Below are 21,959 nucleotides of genomic sequence, written 5' to 3' on the forward strand. Positions count from 1 at the left end.
ATTATCAACTACTCAGGATATATGTTCCATATTCAAATTATCAACTACTTAAGATATATGTTCCTTATTCAAATTATCAACTAAACTTTTAAAACTTGCAGTACATGGCAAAACATTATCATACTTATAGATGACTTTCAAATTCATGCATTTTCCTGTACATTTCCTATGTCACAATGATTATGTTATGACATTACAGAAATAACTCATTGTTCAATTACGTTATTTATGCTGATTGACCTTGGGTCAATGGGTGTAACTCATTCATAAAAAAACAAATCGAGGTTGGTCTATACAAGTAGGCCTCACTTTTTTTGTCTTTTTATTGCTTACATTTATACTATATGGATATATACATTTCAATTTAAACAAAGTCCAGAGATTTGATGACACCTAAAAATAGATCTCTTTGAGTATAATTAAAAAAGGGTTTGTTTTTATGACCTTAACAACCTTTTAATAAGTAACAAATACTGCATAAAAACTTATAAAATAATCCTAAAAACATTATTTAAATGAGATCAATTTTCATTGTTATAAATCCAAAATACAATCAGTTTAAAACTGTTGATATATATCAGCAATACAGAATTAATTTCAGGATCTGAAATTGAAACGAGGATATCTATTAATCGAGGACTGACGTCACATGTACGTCAGTGCTCTATTTTGAACAAGAATTGCTATTGAATTGAGTTTCATTAGACAAACATTATTTATCAAACTTGTTGAAATCCTTGATAATTAAGTTATTTGTGACAATTAGAATTTAAAATTCAAAATGCATTATAACAATCAATATTTGTTTAAAAATATCCTTGGAAGAATAAATGTTTTGACTGGTAGGGCCTTAAGATCACAGGATTGAGTATCAAAATGACTAAATATAGAAAATCTGAAGCAAAGCTGGGAAGAGATTTGTTAAGACATTATACTACTGTTTCATTTAAAAAGATTTTATTGCATGTCATAAGGCAAAAGGTATATGTCTCATTAAACCAAACTACCGGTTAACCAGATCATGATATACATATACTAGTATACATTTTATGCAAAACGATTCTTAATCCATATAACACTACACAGAGTTTCGTATGAAAATTAATAACAGCTAATGGTACATTGCAAGTCTGCATAGTCCCATTCCACATACTATTGTAATTTAATTTGGCTTGTAAAGAATTATTTTATTAAATAGTGGAATCAGCCTAAAATATATGTTATTTTAACGTATTCTATTGTCTTATGGAAAAAGTGAAAACCTGTGGTGTTATATAGATTTATTACTTACGTTTGATAATGACTACAGTTTCCTCCCTTGACAAACTACTGAATCTTCCTGCACTTTTCATAATTTGGACATCTGACGAAGATATCTGTAAAAAATAACATCCCAAACTGCACTGGTTTTAAGAATTATAGCTCATTTTTAAAAACCTCTTTACATATAATACGTATTCTGCAGAAGATATGAGAGCTCCAGTTAGCTGAGAAGTTTGTACTTTTCTTACAGATGGGACAGAAAGAACAAGAAATATTCAAATCATTCAATGTAAGTCTACAGAATGGGGGCAAATAAGAGCATGAATGGTCCTTTATAAGTGAGTTTATTGAAACAGAAAACACAACAGAAGGGATAAGATTGTTTGGCCATTGAAGATCCAAAAGTACAACAAATCTATCAAATAACATCCTTTCTGATGTTTACAAGGCACCATATAGTCTGTCTGAGATCAGTATTTATATTTTTGAATTTTGTCTGACAGATTTGTGATATGGCGTCCAACTTCTTACATTTAATGCAAAACTGCAAAATCAGCCAAAAACAGCCATATTTCTAAGATCTTCCACTAATATTTAAATATATGTTGCTAGGCTTTATCCAAAAAGATATGTCTTTCTTATCCTTAGATGTTTATGTGGGTAAAATATCTTTTTGGGTAAGGCCTCTCCTCATTACTTATTTTTAAACCAAACTGTGTGCAAAATGGCCATGTTAGGAGGGAAAAAATCAACTTTACCATGTTTATGATTTCATAGTGACATCGCATCATAACTGACCTGTCCAGAGTATACCATCTTTTATTATTTATGAGCTGAAACATATTTTGAAAGTGTTGAAGAATCTTATACTTTTTAAAAATTTAGGGACTGAGTAATGACTCTTATCATTTCTTCCTTTTCTCCTTAAAAAATATTAGTATAAATGAGGCTATAGGGGTCTTTTAACACTAAATCAGAAAACAAAATAACTTAAAGAAAACAGATCCTGTTACTGCAGCTATTGCACTTTGAAGTTAATTCTAGATTCAAATTCTTAGGACTCAAACACATAAATTTCCTTTGTTATTAGAACAATGTGCACATTCTTTTCTGGTAAACGACTGTGCATAGTTATTAATACAAATCACTTGATTTAATCCTCCACAAAACAGATAGGATAAAAATGTTAATTCTGGTGACAATGCAGGTCTACCATAAAAATACTCACAACAGTGATTCGTCGCTATAAACAGGTATAAAATATATGTAGAACAAATAACTTATGCCGTATATAATCTCAAGTGTTGGATTCTCCAAACTTGAAAATTCAGTAGGAGCATGTATTGCAGTGTAATTAAACTTCTACATATTATTAAGTTGTACAAATAAATTATGCAAGGACAAATAATCAGAGTAACAACTTTTTCAATATGTCCAATACAGCACGTTATTGAGTCATCACAGTAAAAAATGCATTTATGCTCACTATCAGTAGTTATGCTCACTAATCTAGGACAAAATTATGGACAAGGGGAAATTTCAATGTGAAATAAACATAGACTAAGAACACCAATAGGTACCTGAAGTGCAACTGTTGTCCCCACATGATAAATTTAGTGAAACAATACATAAACAACTTATTTTCAAAGACTTTGTTCAAACAATTAGCACATCAAGCTTACTATACTTTGATCCAGAAATGAACGTGGCTGAAATAGATAATAATCAATGAGATAAAACAGTTGTTGAATGCTGTAATTTAGTATACGCTTTCCAAAAAAGCATGGCTGACCTCAGAATTTGTCCTTTTTCTTTACCAAATTATATCTAATATCTTGAAAACTTCAAATATTTACTGATCAAGTTTTAGTATAGTTAAGGAAAGAAATTCAATGAACTATTACACAAAAATAAATTTCTATGGTTTGGCAAAGCTTTTTTTTCATTTTTATTATGTTAGTTTAAGTTTGAAGGAAGCTGGTAATTGGATCCTGGAATAAATCAATTATTTTCATGGAAATGTGTAAGATCAAAGAAGTGTTTGTAAATAAAAGAATTTAAGTTATTATCCAAGACTTGCTAAATCTATACTAGTCCTATCCAAAGAGGCAACAAAGGTGTGAACTGTGAAGTGCAGTTTTCAATTCTGTCTGCACTTTGAATATCTAAAGCTACTCATAGTCTAAGACACATTATTAGTGCAATATTAATTTGTTCTGATGTCCAAAATTTGAAAGATTACAAAGCACCCTAGCAGAGGGAAATTATGGTATTATAAATTATTTCAACCATAAAAGAAACCCCAGCATTTAAAATGTTATCCTTCTTACGGTATTTTTTATCTGAAATAGTAATATTCATAAATCATCTTTAAATTTCAAAGTTTTAAGTGTTGACATAAAATAATTAAAAAATTGTGACTGTCTGTATATAAGTAAATTTGTCAAACAGCAAGCATGTAAATATCTTCAAAACAAGTAACGGTTTATTTAACGTTGTCTACTTAATCTGATGGTAAATATTTATCTACAACAGGCTGGAAGATCACTTGGCACTTGTGATTCACATTAACATATAAAGGTGGTTACAACACACTACAGTAACAGAGAGGTGAAGACTCATTTATTCAATGTTGACAAAACTAAATACTGTGGACTTATTATTATTCGTTGGATACCAATTTTCGTGGATTTCATGGGTACAGGGAAACCACGAATTTGAATGTTCAACGAATTACAAATGTTCCATAGAAATATATGTTGCCTAAAGCAAAACCCTGAATTCAAATATGCACGAAAATGGAAGTTTTCCTCAATCCACAAAAATTGGTACCCACGAAACTAAATGACCCGCAGTAGAATCATCTTGAATAAAACAAGGATTATAATAGTAAAAAAACTATATAAAGTCTTATAAGCTCTGTAGAACATTCTTATGTTACCATCATTAACAGGTAGAATACAACAAACCAACTATTTCTATGTCATTTGGTCTCTTGTGGAGAGTTGTCTCATTGGCAATCTTACCACATCTTCTTATTTTTATATATCCAAAAGGGAAACCCAATAATGAAATCCACAATGTGACAATACAGAGACAAGACATGATAAAAGGCAGGTATACAAGACAATACAGAAACAAGACATACTAAGTATATAAGACAAGGTTTATATGAACAGGAAACACTTTAAATTTTAACAAAATTAATCCAAATCCAAGCCAGGAATAATGAATAAAAGGAGAAGTTGGCAAATGTCAATGAGAGAGGAAACCCAACAAGAAATTAACCAAAAAAACATCTAGAGGTCAATAACAGGGATTACTCATTAACCTGTAGCACTTATTACATTTGTTTAGAAATAAACTGTTTACACAGAGATGTATGTCTCGCCTGTGTGTTGTTTCTATTGTATAATGCAAACATTGAAATTTAAATGGCAACACTTTAATATATACATATAACAAAAGTTTCAAATTAAATTGATCCTGACTAAGTGGGTGTGGTCAAATGGACTCAATGGAAATGAGATGTGCCAATGATAATACAACTGCATACTAAATATCATCAAATATCACTAAACCCCTAAATTGACATAAATTGTTGATGCAGCAGACTTTTCCAGAAACACTGCAACTAAGTCTTGCCGTAACCCAACTTCTTTTAGGTGAGACAACAATACCATATCTAAGGATTTATATATGATTTTGATTCCCTTTTTATTCTCATTTCTTAACCTATGGAGCTATAATTAGTCAAATGATTACTGGTAACTGGAAGTCATCAAGGAGCAGCAAACCAAATATTCCTATATATAATAAGCTTGTACCAAAAGTTACAGCTTCACAGCAATATTTGTCTTTATCTTTGTGAAGAGGACAATCATACAACTGAGTTTTAGTAGGAAGACAGCATGGATGTTAAAACATAGATAAAGGATGTGCTATAATATGTACATTTACAGGGTGCTCAGCTAAGATGTAACATACATGACATTACAGCATTTCAGCAAGAAATGTAACATTTACACACTATTTCAGTAACTTACATGTGTCAATCCACCCTGTGTATTGTAAAGTTAAAATGTATAATGCATTTCATGATATTACATACAAGAAACATTACTTGTGTCTTAATCTTTAATGGTGGCTCTATAGCCAGGCTTGAGAGAGTATGGACACCTGTTTTTAAACGACTACCGGTATATGTTGTCCTCTACTTTTATAAACTTTAGATGTTGTTTGGTTCTTTTTGTCATTGGGTTGCTGTCTCATTGACATTTAATCAATATCAAAAGTGATTTATTTTTGAACTCTTATTTTATCATATGTATTTGTTAGGTAATATTTTTCTTCATTATATGTTGGGTGTGCATGTGTATGGCTTTTCTATGTTATTGTCAAGAGCTTTAATAAATCTAGTTATGTACAGGAAGAACATTTGCAAGCATTTTTTTTGTGAAAATACATAGTTTTAGTTGATTGTTTAACGACTTTCCTATTATGGACTAAAATTACAAGAATCAACTACATAATTTTACCACAGTCTCTGTCTACATGAACTATTCTCTCTTGAAATATTTGTAAGGTTCTTGCATGCACTAGATCATTTGTGTTAAAAATTTTTTTATCTCAAAACTGAGAAGAAATGTTTGTTTTTTAGATAAAAAATAAATTGATGCTTTTATTTAGCGTACTATCATGTATTCATATTAATTGAAAGACATCCAAGTTAAGATTCAACATACAACTATTTTCAAATATTTCATAAAGCCCTTAACAGACATCCAGACTGGAAGTTCTTGTTCCTTATATAATCAAATGATTTTGTGGGTCTACTTCGCAGCAGGATGATTATTTCCTAACAACGAATAAAAATTTAGTAAAATGTAGATTTAAGTTACATAAATGGCCTTATATACAATTTAATTATACTGTTTTTATTGCATTAAATGCATGACAAAATGTTCGTCTATCATCCAAATTTATCAAAATGTGACAACTACAGATTTTATCGAAAACAAATTAGCTCTTTTTCAATCCAAACTTAATCTGTTTTGGATCAGTAACTATGTTGGAATTATTTAATACAAGGATCATATTATTAAATAAATCCTTCGTGTTTTATTGTGTAGTAATAAAAATCCCTAATTAGACTTTAATTTGCTGGTAACAATAGCAAGTCACACATAAAAATCAATGGATAACCCAAGGTATCTTGTTAAACATTTCCACATTATTGCCATATTTCCGCCATTTGACATTTATGTATTGCCAATTGGTAGAATCATGAGATTAAATAAATTGGGACAATTTCACCCAGTAAATTTTAATGAATTATTCAGTTATAAGGAGACTCGCAGCAATTAAGATAAAAATGGGCTTAAAAATGCAAAATATTTAATTTTATAATGATATTTTTGTAAAATTCAGGATGCCATGTTTAAATGACCTAAATTCTTACATAGTTGTATAATAAGGAACATACAGTACCAGGTGTGGTTCACCTCTGACCCTATTACAGGACACCTGGGACAACAGCCTTTTGTGTCCATTAAATACTTATCAATTATGATTATGAATTATCTTGATCAAAGAGTGGCCAATTCTGAGTAGTAACAGACATATTTACCAGTGTACCAATGAAATATATTTTCTATTTGAATGTAAACATAAGTATGTACAAATGTATATATATATTATGTGCACTTGTCAATTATCAAACACTATTTTTAATGGTTATGCTGTTGGGTTACTGTCTCACTGAGGCTTACCCACTATCTTTTTTCATTCACATTTTTTCAATAAAGCACAATAATTTAATTGATGAAGCATTTTTTCTCTTTAAAAAATGCGACAAAAAAACAAGATTGTAATATCTTTTTCTCCTAAAAATCTATGACTTTTCAATCCAAACGAATTAAATCAAGATAAATAAAAATTTGAGACAGCTGGAAAAAAAAGAAAGAAAAAAAAATAGTTTGATTGAAAAAATGAAAAGCAAGTTCACATGTCAAACGAAAATGAAAAGCAAGTTCACATGTCAAACGAAAATGAAAAGCAAGTTCCCATGTCAAACGAAATTAAATCTTAATCCATTTATTAATCTAGGAGTAAAGAAGTCTGGTTAAAAGTAAGGAAACACAGCAAACACTTTAGAACTCCCAGACTTTGTTATGAATAAAACATTTGAACCTTAGTATCACTTACATTTAATTCTTTGGATTTAGATGTCTTCTTTTCATAGACTGGTTCCTGGCTGAGAGATCCTGTTCCTGAGTCTGCTTTGCGTGGATTAGAGTCACTATCCCAACTGACGTTGTCCCCTTCATCTCTAGGTGTATCTTTTCCATTTGATTGGGAGCTACCTTTGCTTTCCACAGAATAACCACTGTCCTTACTGGGCATTTTAACCATAGGATTCCTACCTTTTCCATATTTGATAAGCGGTTCACCATTTGTTGTATCAGATTTTTTGTCATTTTTATCATTTTTTGTACCAGAATCTTTTTGGTCTTTATTAAGGATCCCTGTTTTATTTTTTCGATGTCCTGGATTCCATTTTTGAGCAGCTTTTGTGGCACTTGTTAGTTCCTTTAGCTTTTGTTTTTCTCTTTCTTTCTGTTTCTTTTCATTGTCTGCTTTTTCCTATAAGAAATAACAAATGATATTTAAGAAATTCCCTTCATCTCTCCTATGACTGCTGTTGTTAATGTAAAGGTGTCATGACTGCCAAAAGAAGCCTATGCTTGTTAATCAGTTAAATTCAGAAAATAAATAATAAAAAATATAAATTTTGCTCAGTGTTACCACTTGATCATGAAAAAACTTCTGTGAAGGTTGGGTAGTGAAATTTTGAAAATTAAAATAAAAAAAAGCTTATCATAATGATCTGAAGAATAGCTTCTGTAAAAGTTCCTTAAATTCCAGGATTGTATGAAAAAGGTTAATGACGTTTTAAAAACTATAACCTTAGACTGTATCTGAATGGGTTAACTAAAACAAGTCCAGTTAAACAGTAAAATATAGGGGGAAAATTAGAAATAAAAGTTTTCTTCTGATTCTTTATCTCAAACATTATAAGAAGTTTCTGTTCAAACTTTTCTCTTTCTTTCCTTTTCTTCTTAAATTAAAGTTTAAAGGACAAACGGTTTCTAAGTTGAGAAGCAAATTAAATAAAAGTTGTAATGATTGATGTTATTTAATAAAGTTTAGCCAGAAAGAATCAAACAAAAACATTTACTCAATAATCGTTTAGCACAAATATTATTTCAAGGGATTACACCTAAAAAGAAAACTTTGTTAATCTGACACATCAAAAAGACCTGAAAGTCCAATGGATATTCTATTCTTATAATTTAGTTTGTAATCTATATATTCAATACAAAGAATTATATTATGCAAAAGATTCGTTCAATGACATAGTATTTCAGACAGTATACATAACAATATCTGGTTAATGATCCTGTCTCATGTGAACTTTATTCATGAGATTCTGTAAAATTTATTACATCAAACTGATAATCAATATGAAAAAAAGCAACATTAATTATCTTTCTCATTAATGTTTCAAATCTATATGAAGTTTAATTTTGATATTTAAACGGTTGGAGACAATTCGTTCAACATTGATTTACAATTATGTTCTACACAACACCGGGAACACAGATACGTAATTATTTAATTTCCTTCTTGGTAATGCAATGCCATTCACAAATTGCATTTTTTTACTTCTGTAATTATTCCAGACATCAATCAATATACAAAACAATAATTACTAAATTGTCCTAAAAATATTATGTTTATTTCTGTCCAAATGAATCTCAGACGAGAGGTTTTAATTTCACATACAAACAATTGACCTTATTTCCAACCATCACACTCCAATATAGCACAAAATAATTGTAATCACACAATATTCCATATTCCAGTATTATTAAATCATAAAAGCTGCAGAAACATAAAACACTAGGTCTAAAGAAAATACATGCAAAATATCTGAATAAGGAAATGTAGAGAAGGCATTTTTGAAATATATATATACCTTGGCAAATTTTTTGTTAAATTCAAAGGGAGACAATTTTCATGCAAAGTTACTTCCATTCAAAACATGTTAGGTAAATCTCAAGCTGGTGATGGAAAGTTTCCCAAAATAGGAAAATAAATTCTGAAACAGTCATATTATCATACAAAAATATGCTGTCAAAGAATAGCTAGTTATTTTTTTCACGAAAGGGTATCCCAGAAAACATGCTACAATTTGGACCATCACCAAAGAGACAAAAAAAATAATTATTTTGTAATTTCATTCATATAGCTATTAATTCATAATACCTTTTTCTCGTCCTCATGCTTTTGCTGCATTGACAAAAATAAAATTTACAAATATATTTATTCATCATGAAGATTTTTTTCTTTATATAATATTTCGTTATTTTATTTTACCACCAATGAATTAAGGAACAACCTTCCATGTTTAAGAAAGAAGCAATGTTTTCTATTCTTTATTTTTTATTTCATTCTATCCAAAATAAAACTAATATGAAATAAATTACAATACTTGAAAAGTTACAAACATGTAGAAATTATTCCATTTTTTTCAGAAACAAATTGATTCAAACTTTTAAAAAAATTCCTGTTATTGTATAAAAATATCAAAAAGTTTTATTTGATTTATAAATTCTGGTTAAAACATTTTTTATTGCCTCAACATTAAGTAGTTGCTTCCTTAATTAAAATATAGTTACATATCCGTATAAGCATCAGTAATGTCCTAAAAACTTCATTTTTGTGATTTTTTAAATATATTGTAGAGCAAGACAAAATTTTAGCCAATTTCATTATTGTTTATAAGATGTCGCAATTTGATTTTTTTATTACTTGAAAAATAAAAGGTTTTTTTTGTTATTCAATATACATTTGTATATATATGAAAATTATGAATTTCAAAAATTTCATTTTATGCATAACCTCAATAGTTATGCACAGGTTAACATTCAATTTACATTATGCCTTGTTTAGTTGCATATCTGCACAGCTATGTGTAAATAAAATTCTATAATCATTTCAACAAATACTAGTTATTTTTTAAAACTGTTCACATAAATGTTACTGACTCAACAGAACTAAAATATTTCAAATAACACCAAACTAGCTTCTAGAACTGAATCAACATTGTGGGGGAAACATTCTATAGTTCAGCCATTTTCAAATTGTTTTATCTACAGAATAGGTTTGTAATATTGGATACAGTGAATAGAATTATTGTGTACAACATGTTTCATTATCAGTTACATCTTCTCTAATGTTTGAAAAAGAAAGAATTATGTCTGAAATTTTGATATTAAAAATAAACAGCAAGGAAATATCGATACTATAATGTTCTTGTCACAATGGGAAAATTTGGGCATGAAATTGCAAAAAAAATTGTTTTGAATGTGCAACCAAATGGTGAATCTAAAAAAATAGATGTGAAACAGTTCCAGCTTTATTAAACAATAACAAAACTTTGTTGCAACCAACAAATTTGTATTTTTAATAAACATAAACCAATATCCAGACTGCATAATGATTAAAAAGCTAAAAACAATGTTTTATTGTGGATGACGATTTCTTGTAAATAAAAGGCACTGCAATATTGTAAATGAATTAACCATGCCAAATGATCTGATGATGAGACTGAACACAATCATGACAATTAACCCACAACAAAGACATTGTTTGTTCCAACATATAATCAGTCTGCATTAGACTTACCAACTCCTGTTCTTCCTATAGGTTACAAAAGGAAATGTTTTATCATTGTAAACCTTTTATGAATACTCAAACTTTTAGAAATTGAGACCGCATATGTGGCATGCAACCGTTCACTCTGTGTGCACAATGTCAATTCTGTAAAGTACTAAAGTTGCCAATATCGGCTACAAGTTATATCATATAGAGGGACAAATTAATGTTCCCTTTCATTGTTATGGCAAAGATGATGAAGGATAATGCATTTCAAACATACATTGTTCTTAATTTTGGAGATACATATTGGCTCCTTATATTATTAACAGTTAACCTTTTTACCTTTTTGTTACTGAAACATGACTGACAGACTTTATCATTTTATTAGTAAAGCATGAAAATGTTGTGGTGTTAAATGAGTTTTCAGTCTTCTTACATGTATATCTTTATGGAAAATATCCTTTAAGATATTAGGCTGCACGTCAATTATATTCTAATCTATCAGGACAACAGGAGGCAATTTTGGTCTATTTTTTTGGCAGTTTAACCATTAAGTGTTTTATGTTTGAGTGTATATTAGGCTAACACATATATATAAAACATTGACATTAAGATACTAATGACAGTCTACCTTTCTATTCATTTGATAGATATAGAATACTTTCTGATTGTAAAATTCAGGGGTAAAAAAAATTCTTATCATATCTTTTCTTTTACCATTTTTGATATAAAGTTAACAACAAAAAAACAACCCAAAAACAATGAAGACATTGATTTTTCTGTTCCTTGTGTTTTATTTGCATTTAGTTAAACACCCCCACCCCATCCCCCTCCCACAGCATTTCTATCATAACTGTGGGAAAGGTAATTTCAAAGATCATAACTAATAATAAAATTATCTACATAATGAAGGATATAAAGGAATGCAACTGAGAATTTGATTTTTTCAAAGAATATCTTTTATTGATTTAATTTTTTAAGGGCTTTGAATCTCCAGTAATGAAGCAAATATTCATTATTTATTCATTTCAAAATGTTTGCTAATCAATATAAGTTACTAATCTCTTTGTATATATCATCTGGATCTACGTCAGCGTTTCTATTTATCATTTATTAGTTAAAATTTTGTATTCTTTCACATAACAATACAATGTATATGCTAATTCAGTGTAATGGGTGAAATGAGGTGCTCTCATAAACTGAAAAAATACAATGCAAAAAAGAAAGGCCATGTTTATAAGGGTAATTTTCTTTTTTGCACCAGAGATATCACACTTACAGTATATATTTTGAAGTTTAAACAACATTATCATAACACGTTCAATAAGCATATAAAGAAACAAAAAGTAACAAAAAGTAACAAACTTTTGTGATTTTGTATCTATCTACTCAAGAGTTGACACACTGAAATGTCTCACTTGCTAAAATATAGGATTCTATTAAGGGCAATGAACTCTCAAACTGAGTTGTAACTCACAGGTCAAATGAAATCTGTTAGGGTCACAGGTTACAGGTTCATGTAATTGTAATTAATTCACATACAAAATATTTCTAACCCTTACACTTTATTGAAAAACTGGGTCAAGTAGGATGAATGGTACTGTAGTTCCATCGGAAGAACAGAGAAGTATATGATAACTAACAAAAGAAGTCAAAGCCATATGCCATGTCAGACATTTATTCCAACCAATCCATGAATGAATATAAATGACCCATCAGGTATAGTTACAGACAACATAGCTCACTGTGAAAACCTAATAATCGCTGAAGCATGAAATGAGGTCAAGGTCAGGTGACAATGTTTGACTGAAATGGTGTTATGAACCACCTTCAATCAAACTTAATCCTATATGAAGATGGGAATAAGATATTTAAGTTATTTGCAAATGATTTAAGACATTGTCCATATTACCTACCGCTGCTGACAACAGAAAAGTAGTACCAAAGTTTAATTTGACTTTCATCTCAGGCAAAACAAAAATGATTATAAAGGGCACTAATAAGCATAGTTTGGAAATTTAACACCAGTATATGGCACATCTCTTTGTTACAAGGAAAGTATCAAAATCTTGAAAAAATCTAAAATTTTAACAAGTTCATATCTTTCAAAAATTAACATTTTTTTATTTGATAATACATGTGTTACTAGTGTGTATCTCATATATTGACATGTACATACATGTATTAAAATTCCAATTACAACAGTAAGAATTTGAAAGACTATCTGTTTTATAATACATTTTTCATATTGATAAAATGTGAGAACCAATTGTCATTCCTTTATGGGGTTTAAAGCATTCAACATTGTCTTGTCTTAACCAGACATAACATACATGACATACTGGTTGGTATATTCAATTCATCAGTCAAATGAACATTATAAGAAACAGAAAAAAATATCTCCCAATTTGATATTTTTGTTTACTAAATGAGATTAAAATCAATCTCTCCCATAAAGTTTGGTGACTGATATTATTACTGAATTTTATCACTTAAATGATATAACAAAATAAAATCCTTCACATTTTAATATACTTTGGAACTTCATATCAGATTTAATTTCACCTGAATAGCACATATCGTAATTCTATTATAAATTTAAACTAAATTAATTTACTAGAATTTTTAAACACATTTTCACACCATAAATTCTTAAAAAGGTAGAAAAAAAAAATTGTGTCAATCTTAATACATGTAGCTATATAAATTTATGGGGTTTGCAACTTATTAACGTTTTACTGCATATAACAAAAGACTTTGATATATCGATAATTTACTTTCAATGTACCTAGTCACTGATCGTATCATGGCACATGTGTTTTCCAATATACTTCATCAAAGAAAACACACCTTAAAAATAAAGTTTGATATGATTTTAAGGAAATTTTTAATAATAGCTACATTTTCTATGGGCACAGCTAATTAATTTTTAAGAAACTACAAATTGATAAGTTGTACACTGTACAGTACTGAATAACTCTATCCAGGAATGTTTCAAATTAACTTTGTAGTCTAAGATGAAGAGCAAATGTAAAAGTTAATCGTTGACATCAACAGGTGATGGCAATAACTCAAACTGGCTCTATATGCCAGGTGAGCTAAAAACAAAAACAAAAGAATAAATTATTAAAAAAAATAAATAAAACTTGACATTTTCTGTAAGCAATGACTGATTGAACAAACAATAACAGTACAACATGCTACACTGATCTACGTTACATAACAACTTGTCAGAACTAACCTTTTTCTTCTGATTGCCATAAGCAGCAGAAATTGGAAGAGAGTAATGTTATTGTGGATGGTATTTAAGAAGAAATACTAAATGTTCCCTACATTTATATGAAATAACAGTTGATTGACAAGTCATATCATTTCAGTAATTCCATATACAGAAGTCTGTCCATTACATTACCTTATATTATGTCTCTAAGAGAAGTAAAAGTACTATAGTATTGATTGATTGGTGATTGCTTTACCCCACATCAGCACAAAAAAGCTATATTGCGGCTAAAGTACTATAGTACTATTAATATCTCAATAACATGTTCGTTATAGTCAGTATGTGTTGCCCAAATAGGGATAAAAAAGATTTTAATAAAGAGAATTTTATAGATATTTAAATCAAACTCAGGTTCCATGCCCTATTTTAAACTTAATATACACTGATAAATTTAATAGATAAACACAATTTATATTGGATAAGACAAACAATATGAGATAATTTTACTAAGTTGACCGACATTGAAAAATTGCATAGAGATATTGATGATCCTAATAAAAGCATGATAGCAGTGTGATCCTTTTTCATGTTGTCAACTAAAAAGCAAACTCAGCAGAAACTCACAAAACAATGAAATGAGCATAGATCAATCAAACTTAAATTTATCCTCATTTTCCTTTCATTCAATATGCAATCACCACAATAAAAGGCAAGGAACATAAAATTCCAATCAATTTTTAGCATATTGTTTAGCTTGTGAAGGTATAGAGATCAATCAGAGACAAATCACATTTAATAATTGATGAAATCAAAGCATAAAGCAAATCAATTAAATTGTATAGAACTCACTTAACATAAGCATTAGTATTCAGTCTACAGTAAAGATAACAATTAGCATTTAGTCTGAAATTTATGTAAAACATTAGCCAGTACCATTTCACTTGCGTAATAAAATGTTGGCCATGTAGTGTAAAAACTACTTTTAACTTTGTTGATGAGAAATATATACTGAAAGGACATTTGTACAATATCTTCGTTGATGCAATTTAATATTAATATAGTCTCAGTAAGTATAATCAAATTCAGGATATTTTTTAATCTGACTCTAAGACTCTCCTATTAAAGGATCATCAATTATCTTACAAAGAATTGCAAAAACTTAAATATATCCTTCAAAACTTAATGTAACCAAAGATATGAAAAAAGACATGATAATTTAATGAAATTACCATCATTTTTTCATTAGATGTAGATTTTTACTAATAAGTCTGATTAGCTGAAGAAATGGTGTCGACAGATATAAAACAAGAAAATTGTCCATATGACACCATGCCAGCTCACATTATTAGATGTTAATGTTCAGTGACGAGACAAAACCCTAATTTGGCATATATCTTAAAAAGTTCAATCATGATGAACATGTGTAATAAAAAATTGAAAACAAGACGTTTAATAATTTCATGCGTCAGAAGCACTTTTCTGGATTTACCTTCATCAGGAACGCTCAAAGCCAAACATTTGAAATCTGAGGGATGTATAAGTACCGAAACAGTTGAAGAGCTATATGACAAAAATACCTAAAACAAATAGCCAAATTCATCTAAGGTCAACTTTGCCTGAGGGAGTTGAAACCTTAGTTTCTTTATAATTTCAAAATTTATAAACAGACAATTTTAGAAAGGTTTGTTATAAATCATGTCAGTACCGAAGTAATAAGTTTCAAGTTGATGTGACCACATCTTCATGGTAACTCTACTTAAAACTTAAACCTGATAAGGGACAGACCAATGACAGACAGTTAGAACAGAAAATATAATGCCTCCTACTGTTAGACAAGGCCAAAAAAGTATTCCTAAAATTGTCTTGAAATATGAATATTTTCATAAGTATTCATAAAGTTGCTTGAAATATGAGTATTTTCATAATTCTGCTTTCTTGGACCCCTGTTCCTTGCTCTCTATAAAACTCTAAACTTTAAAGAGCTTCTACACTTGGTTGTTAGAAGCCAATACAGAACTCTTTTTCGTTTATTGCTTTATATTGATTTGGTTCCTGGTCCAGAAACATTCAAATTGATTTTCATAACCAATTAAAAGGTAATGTGTTGAATTTTCTTTATTACACTTATAACTAAGTAACTATAAGAATTAAATTAATATAAGCATTCACTTTTAATGTATTTTGCAAGTCATAGCATTAGCTCATGCAGTAACTGTAAAAGGCCACCTGTCTTTTTCTCTTCTGCCCCTTCTAGAATAAGTCAGAATTAAAAAGTTAGCTGGTTAGGGATATGTACTGCCACTATTTCAAGAATATCAATAAATTGGAATGCTTTGCATTTTAAAATTTCCTAGACAAAACAAGAAAGACTTATATTTCTCAGTAAAGAATAAATAAAAAATAAATACTGGGACACAAAACCTCCCCCTTTTTTTACCTCATTATTTCAAAGCTATCACAACGCATATATGTATGTATGAAGAAAGATGTTATAGTCTATATGAATTTTTGAGGGTCACATGACAGTCCCGATACAAATGAACAGACTATATACTATCAAAGCGACTGACTTGTATGAAAGTTTAATTATTATGAGAGAATCAACCATAGCACACAAGATGGCAAAATAACATTCACAAAAGCAATATCTAACAGCCAAATCTAACAGCCAAATCTAACATATAGCTTTTTTATAGTCCTATAAAAACAAGGGGAAAATTTAAGAATCCTGAACTTAAACAGATGTTAAGACTGTTTTGTTTATGAAGGTTCTTCCGGGTGGGGAAAATAATCTTCTATGAGTAAGCTGTTTATATTGCCATCAAACACTAAGAAGATGGCAGGTCTTTCAAATGTTAACCCTTATTTCTACAAAACATGATAATTGTATGAAATCAATAGTACAGTGTATTGCCAAAAGCATAAGTAGTTAAGTGTGGAAATTTTCAAGCCAGGGTTAAAGTATCAGTATTGGTGTGAATGGCTAACTTAATGTAGCGCAAATATAACTAATGTGCAAAAAAGTTTATTCATTGAAATTGCGAAAAATGAACAACCAAAGAAATATGCAGTACAGTGTTTACAGTACAAACATGTAATACATTGTATTCCAAATTTCACCAAATCTTACTTCCATTTTCAAGAAAATTTCTCCCGATTTAGAATTACTTGTAGTTTTATATGATTTTATCATCAATCTATACAATTTTTATATGAGAAATTATTTGAGTAAAGCACAAAACTAATATTTTGTTTTCATGGTAACCTTGACCTCAGATTTAAAGTTATGGCAGTTTTTCTGTTAATATATGTTAGGATACTGCTTATATACCAAATTTAAGTGAAACATTCATGAAAAAAACCCAAAAGGTTTTGGATGCAGATTTTTTTATCTATCTGAAAAAAAAAATGAATTGAAATGAAGTATAGTGAACAAATGTATTAGGTTTGCCAAATGGCAACAAACTGTGAAAGTTAGAATTTTAAGGAAGGATTTTATTTGTGCTGGTATTTCATGGTGCATGGTGAACAACAGTTTTAATGGTGACTACCTGCTCTTCCTTAAGTATTGATTAGCATGAAAAACATATCAGATTTATAATAATCAGGCTAACTTTATAAAGTTAAGACATCTTCTTGATTAAAACTCTATGATTATCAAATATGATGCTACAAAGGCAAAGTCCATATGTCTAGATTATTAATTCTTGAGTACATACTGTAAGGTTCCATATATAAAAACTGCTCTACCAAAGAGTATGTCTTATAAAATGATGCCTAGGCTGTCTACAGAATTTTTTCATTCATAAAATATGCATAGCTTTCTAAAGAAATTATGCCACATTACTATGTAAGCAGATTTAAGTCACTATAAAATAACATTTCTCGCTAAAAAGCACAATCTCAGAAAAATGAAGCTGAAGTAACTTATTTTTGCCACAGTCACAAAATGACTGATGTCATATGATGTACTAAATAAATATACTTCTTTATCATTGATCTCCATGCTTTTTTCTAATAAATTATGTTTTCAATTAAATTTTTTATCATTCTTCTGATCAACTTTACATTTTAGTTATACATTAAAAAACAAGTTGCACAGAGAATCAAAAGAAATGATCTTGTTCCACTATAAATATCTTTTTTTTTTATCAAAAGAAAAACATATGAGATTTGTAAATGCAATTTAAGAACATTTTGAAAATAAAAAAAAAAAACGCTTTCATAATTTGAAATATTATTTCCCATTAATGCAATATTTATCTGATTACAACATTCTTAATCATACAAAGCATGTTAAAATTTCTGAAATTACAGTATGGAGACATTTAAAAAATATTTAAAGCTTATAAAGTTAACAGTCAACTCCACTCATTTTGATGAGGTAAAGTCAATCAATAATAGAAAAGTTGCATTCTCATTTTTAGAGATTGTGAAATAAACATGCATAATACCTCATGCTTCCCTGGAAGTGATACTTAAGTAATCTAACAGTGCATTATTTAACACTGAAGCAAAATATATCTAAAGTCAACTTGAAATAAAATGTTAATGTGAGAATTCCTAAAATTTTTAACCTCTAGTGATTTCTATTTGAAACAGACTCAATACATAAATAGAATAATAAAACATGTAAATAGTCCATGTAACAACAGGAATTTTCTCAAAGAATTACATTATTTTAAGTTAGATTATACATGTATAATCCAAAGTATCTAAATTAAATAACAGATTAAAAAAAATATTTATTTTATAACAAAAACCTGCTAAAACAACCAAATAAGGCATCTAAATTGTTTCTTTCAGCAGATTTTCTAATAAATGAGTCTGTTACTGAAATCATGTAAAATTAAACAAATAAAGTTTATTTTCTTCCACAATCTAATAATGCACTGTTTCTGCAGAGAGTCAATTTAGATACTATAGTTAAACATTGACATAATAAAAAGTATGGAAGAGGAAATACCAGGGGCAAGGATCTTTTTCCAAAACGCCACATCTGAAAATTTACATGAATATCTAATAAAATAAACGTGAGTAAATGAAAATAGTGAAATAATTCAACATAAAATATAATGCACAAACTGTTATTGATGAAGTGAATAATATAACAATATGAACAAAACTCAAGTGCAAGGAAATGATGACTGTTTAAACTTTACAGGAGAACTTGATTAATCTAATATATATATATATAAAGCCGACATTATTATTAATATACAAATCTGAAATTAATGTTAGTTCAGTATAAATATATATATATATCTTAAAATGGAAAATAAGCAACAACAAAAAATAATGTGGAAATCTACAGTAAAAGTAAATTCAAAGCAAATAAATTCTACATTAAAACATTAAGTTTATATTATGATTATTTTATTCTTACCTTCCCTGCACTGACAGCCTCTTCTTGATAGGACATAGCCACAACAGCTAACATCAAGTTTATCAGGTAAAAAGATCCAAAGAATACAACAATAACGAAGAACAACACGTTCCATGGACCAGAGGCACGGATGATCTGAAAAATAGGAAAATTAGATATATAGATCAGTTCACAGACCAAGCACTTGGAATCTGAAAAATCGTAACATTAGATAGATCAGTCCATACTGGCTAGAGACTCAGGTCAATTAAACTTAATACATTAAATAGGTCAGTTCTTGGACCCAAGGTTTCCAGTGATCTTCAAACTTTAATATCATTAAATAAGTACAGTTGCATATTCCTACAACAAGATACATTCACCTTAAATTTGTTGTCTAGTTGATGTACCCCATACTTCCTGTTATTTGAATTGAAGAAAACAAATTATAACTGAGATAACTTATAGTACTGCAGAAATGTATTTAACTAGTTAAGGTAAACAAAAACAAGTGAAACAGTCAATTCCTTCTATATAACCATTTATATAAACAAGAAAACAACTGACATGTCAGCAAGGTCCCCGCTCGTAAATTTGTGAGAGGCACAGACACAAATAACTATACTGATGCAAACAAAGCAAGTCACCACTCTCTTTCAACCTTTTGCTGCTATGTGATAAGAATGGAAAATATGCTACATAGCATATGTCTTCCAGCAAAAGATTGGCATAGCCAAGTTATAGTGCATAGTTAAAATCACAAACACCATTTATAATGGTCCAGATACCTTTAACCAACTATGCAGGCAAGAGTCACCACACATTTTCAACCTTGTCCTATTTACAAGAATGGATGGAAAGCAAAAGATTTGCAAAGCTTAGTTACAGTGCATAGTAAAAAAATTGATTAAAAAAATAATTAGCTTGAAATATCAAAACCTAGAATTTATATACTTTTGCACCAATTTGAAAAAGATGCCCGACAGATAAGAATTTCAATTTTGACCCAAAACAAGTTTTGAATGCAAAGTTTACACATGGAATCAATTTGGAATAGTATATCATACCTATATATAAATTTATATTGTAATCCTAACAAAGAAAGAAGTATCACAAAATTAATGATAAAATTTGTTATTTTTAAACAAAATCTAAGTTTATTTTTCAAAACCAATGAGCCGAATTTCACCAAAATATAACATGCACTTCTACATATCATACACAACAGTGCAAAATTTCTTACATACAATTTTGGAGCTTTTGTGTTAACAAAAATTGTTGACGAACAGATGGACAGACAGACAAAGTGAAAACTAATAGGACTCCTGCATCCTTGATGAGGGGCCCTAACTTGATCCAGGAGCCCTAATTATAAAGCCTAGGTCCAAATATGAATTATTCTTAAATAGCTCTCAATATTCACTTGCACTTCTAAAAAGTAGTTCTCATTTGCTTTGTAACTAGCTGCTCTATTGTAAAATAAGCCTTTATAAGCTGCTAACACTGGCATGAACATATACATTTACCTACTGTTACATATTCAGGTATGAAAATAAAATATATAAATAATATTGCAAGGAAAAATGCATAAATATCAACTGCTCCCCAACATGATTTTTTTGATTTGTTGAATTTTCTTTTAATTTAAATTCCTATTGTAAGATAATTATAGACGTATTTCTATTAGGGGGATACAGTAACTAGCTGGCAGATTCTGTTAAAACATGTATAACATGAAGGAAATATGGATTAGTAAATTATGTCGAAAAACAATTGTCAATGAAACAAGACTAACAGCTTTCTTTTCATGGCTGTTGCTGAAAAGCCATTGGAATGTTTCTAATTTCAAATAACAACATGATTTTTCACCATATAAAGTATTTTTGTTGATGGCAAAACTTTAATAATCTCAAAATTTATTCACATCTTATTTTAACTTGAAATGGTCGACTTATGGTGCAAACACTTGTCTTTTATTGAAGACCATATTGAATCTTTTTCTTTTTAAATTTTTAGTTTCTTGGATTGCTTTCCTTTTGAAATCTTTTTACTTAACACATGCAATAGTGATTTTATAAACAGGTACATTTGTATTAATATCAAACAGTCTCTTACCTTGTTATATGAGTCTTCCCAGAAGTCCAGAGTAATGAGCTGAAATGATGTTAACATGGCCCAACCAAAATGGTCAAAACTAGTGTAACCAAAATTGGGATTCTCTCCGATGTCTGGTAAACATGTATAGCCACTATTACATTGCCTGAAGAAAAGCAAAATTTACCACACTAGAGTAAAGTCCTCTTCGGTAAAAAACTAAATTTACAAGCTTCAAAGGAATTGTGTATTTACTGTATAGGGCTACATAGGTTACTTATTTAACATCTG

The 21,959-nt window shown here is 29.2% G+C and overlaps 1 protein-coding gene across 11 annotated transcripts in view; it reads right to left on the minus strand.

Annotated features, from left to right (window-relative positions):
- The window catches only part of LOC127734051 (sodium channel protein 1 brain-like), a 111,688-nt gene that overhangs the window by 43,470 nt on the left and 46,259 nt on the right, over positions 1 to 21,959 (minus strand). For 8 of the 11 annotated variants that reach the window (XM_052243603.1, XM_052243602.1, XM_052243610.1 and 5 more), the window contains 8 exons: positions 21,690 to 21,834; positions 19,596 to 19,730; positions 11,017 to 11,031; positions 9,595 to 9,618; positions 7,471 to 7,908; positions 5,310 to 5,324; positions 2,946 to 2,972; positions 1,292 to 1,376 (listed from right to left, as the gene is read on the minus strand). In XM_052243603.1, the coding sequence (XP_052099563.1) occupies positions 1,292 to 1,376; positions 2,946 to 2,972; positions 5,310 to 5,324; positions 7,471 to 7,908; positions 9,595 to 9,618; positions 11,017 to 11,031; positions 19,596 to 19,730; positions 21,690 to 21,834 (884 nt within the window). The remainder of the gene's footprint in view (positions 1 to 1,291; positions 1,377 to 2,945; positions 2,973 to 5,309; positions 5,325 to 7,470; positions 7,909 to 9,594; positions 9,619 to 11,016; positions 11,032 to 19,595; positions 19,731 to 21,689; positions 21,835 to 21,959) is intronic. The other 3 variants (XM_052243607.1, XM_052243608.1, XM_052243609.1) reach the window with 3 other exon arrangements.

This window comes from Mytilus californianus, unplaced genomic scaffold (genome assembly GCF_021869535.1).
Source record: "Mytilus californianus isolate M0D057914Y unplaced genomic scaffold, xbMytCali1.0.p SCAF_3, whole genome shotgun sequence".
Classification (NCBI taxonomy): domain Eukaryota; kingdom Metazoa; phylum Mollusca; class Bivalvia; order Mytilida; family Mytilidae; genus Mytilus; species Mytilus californianus.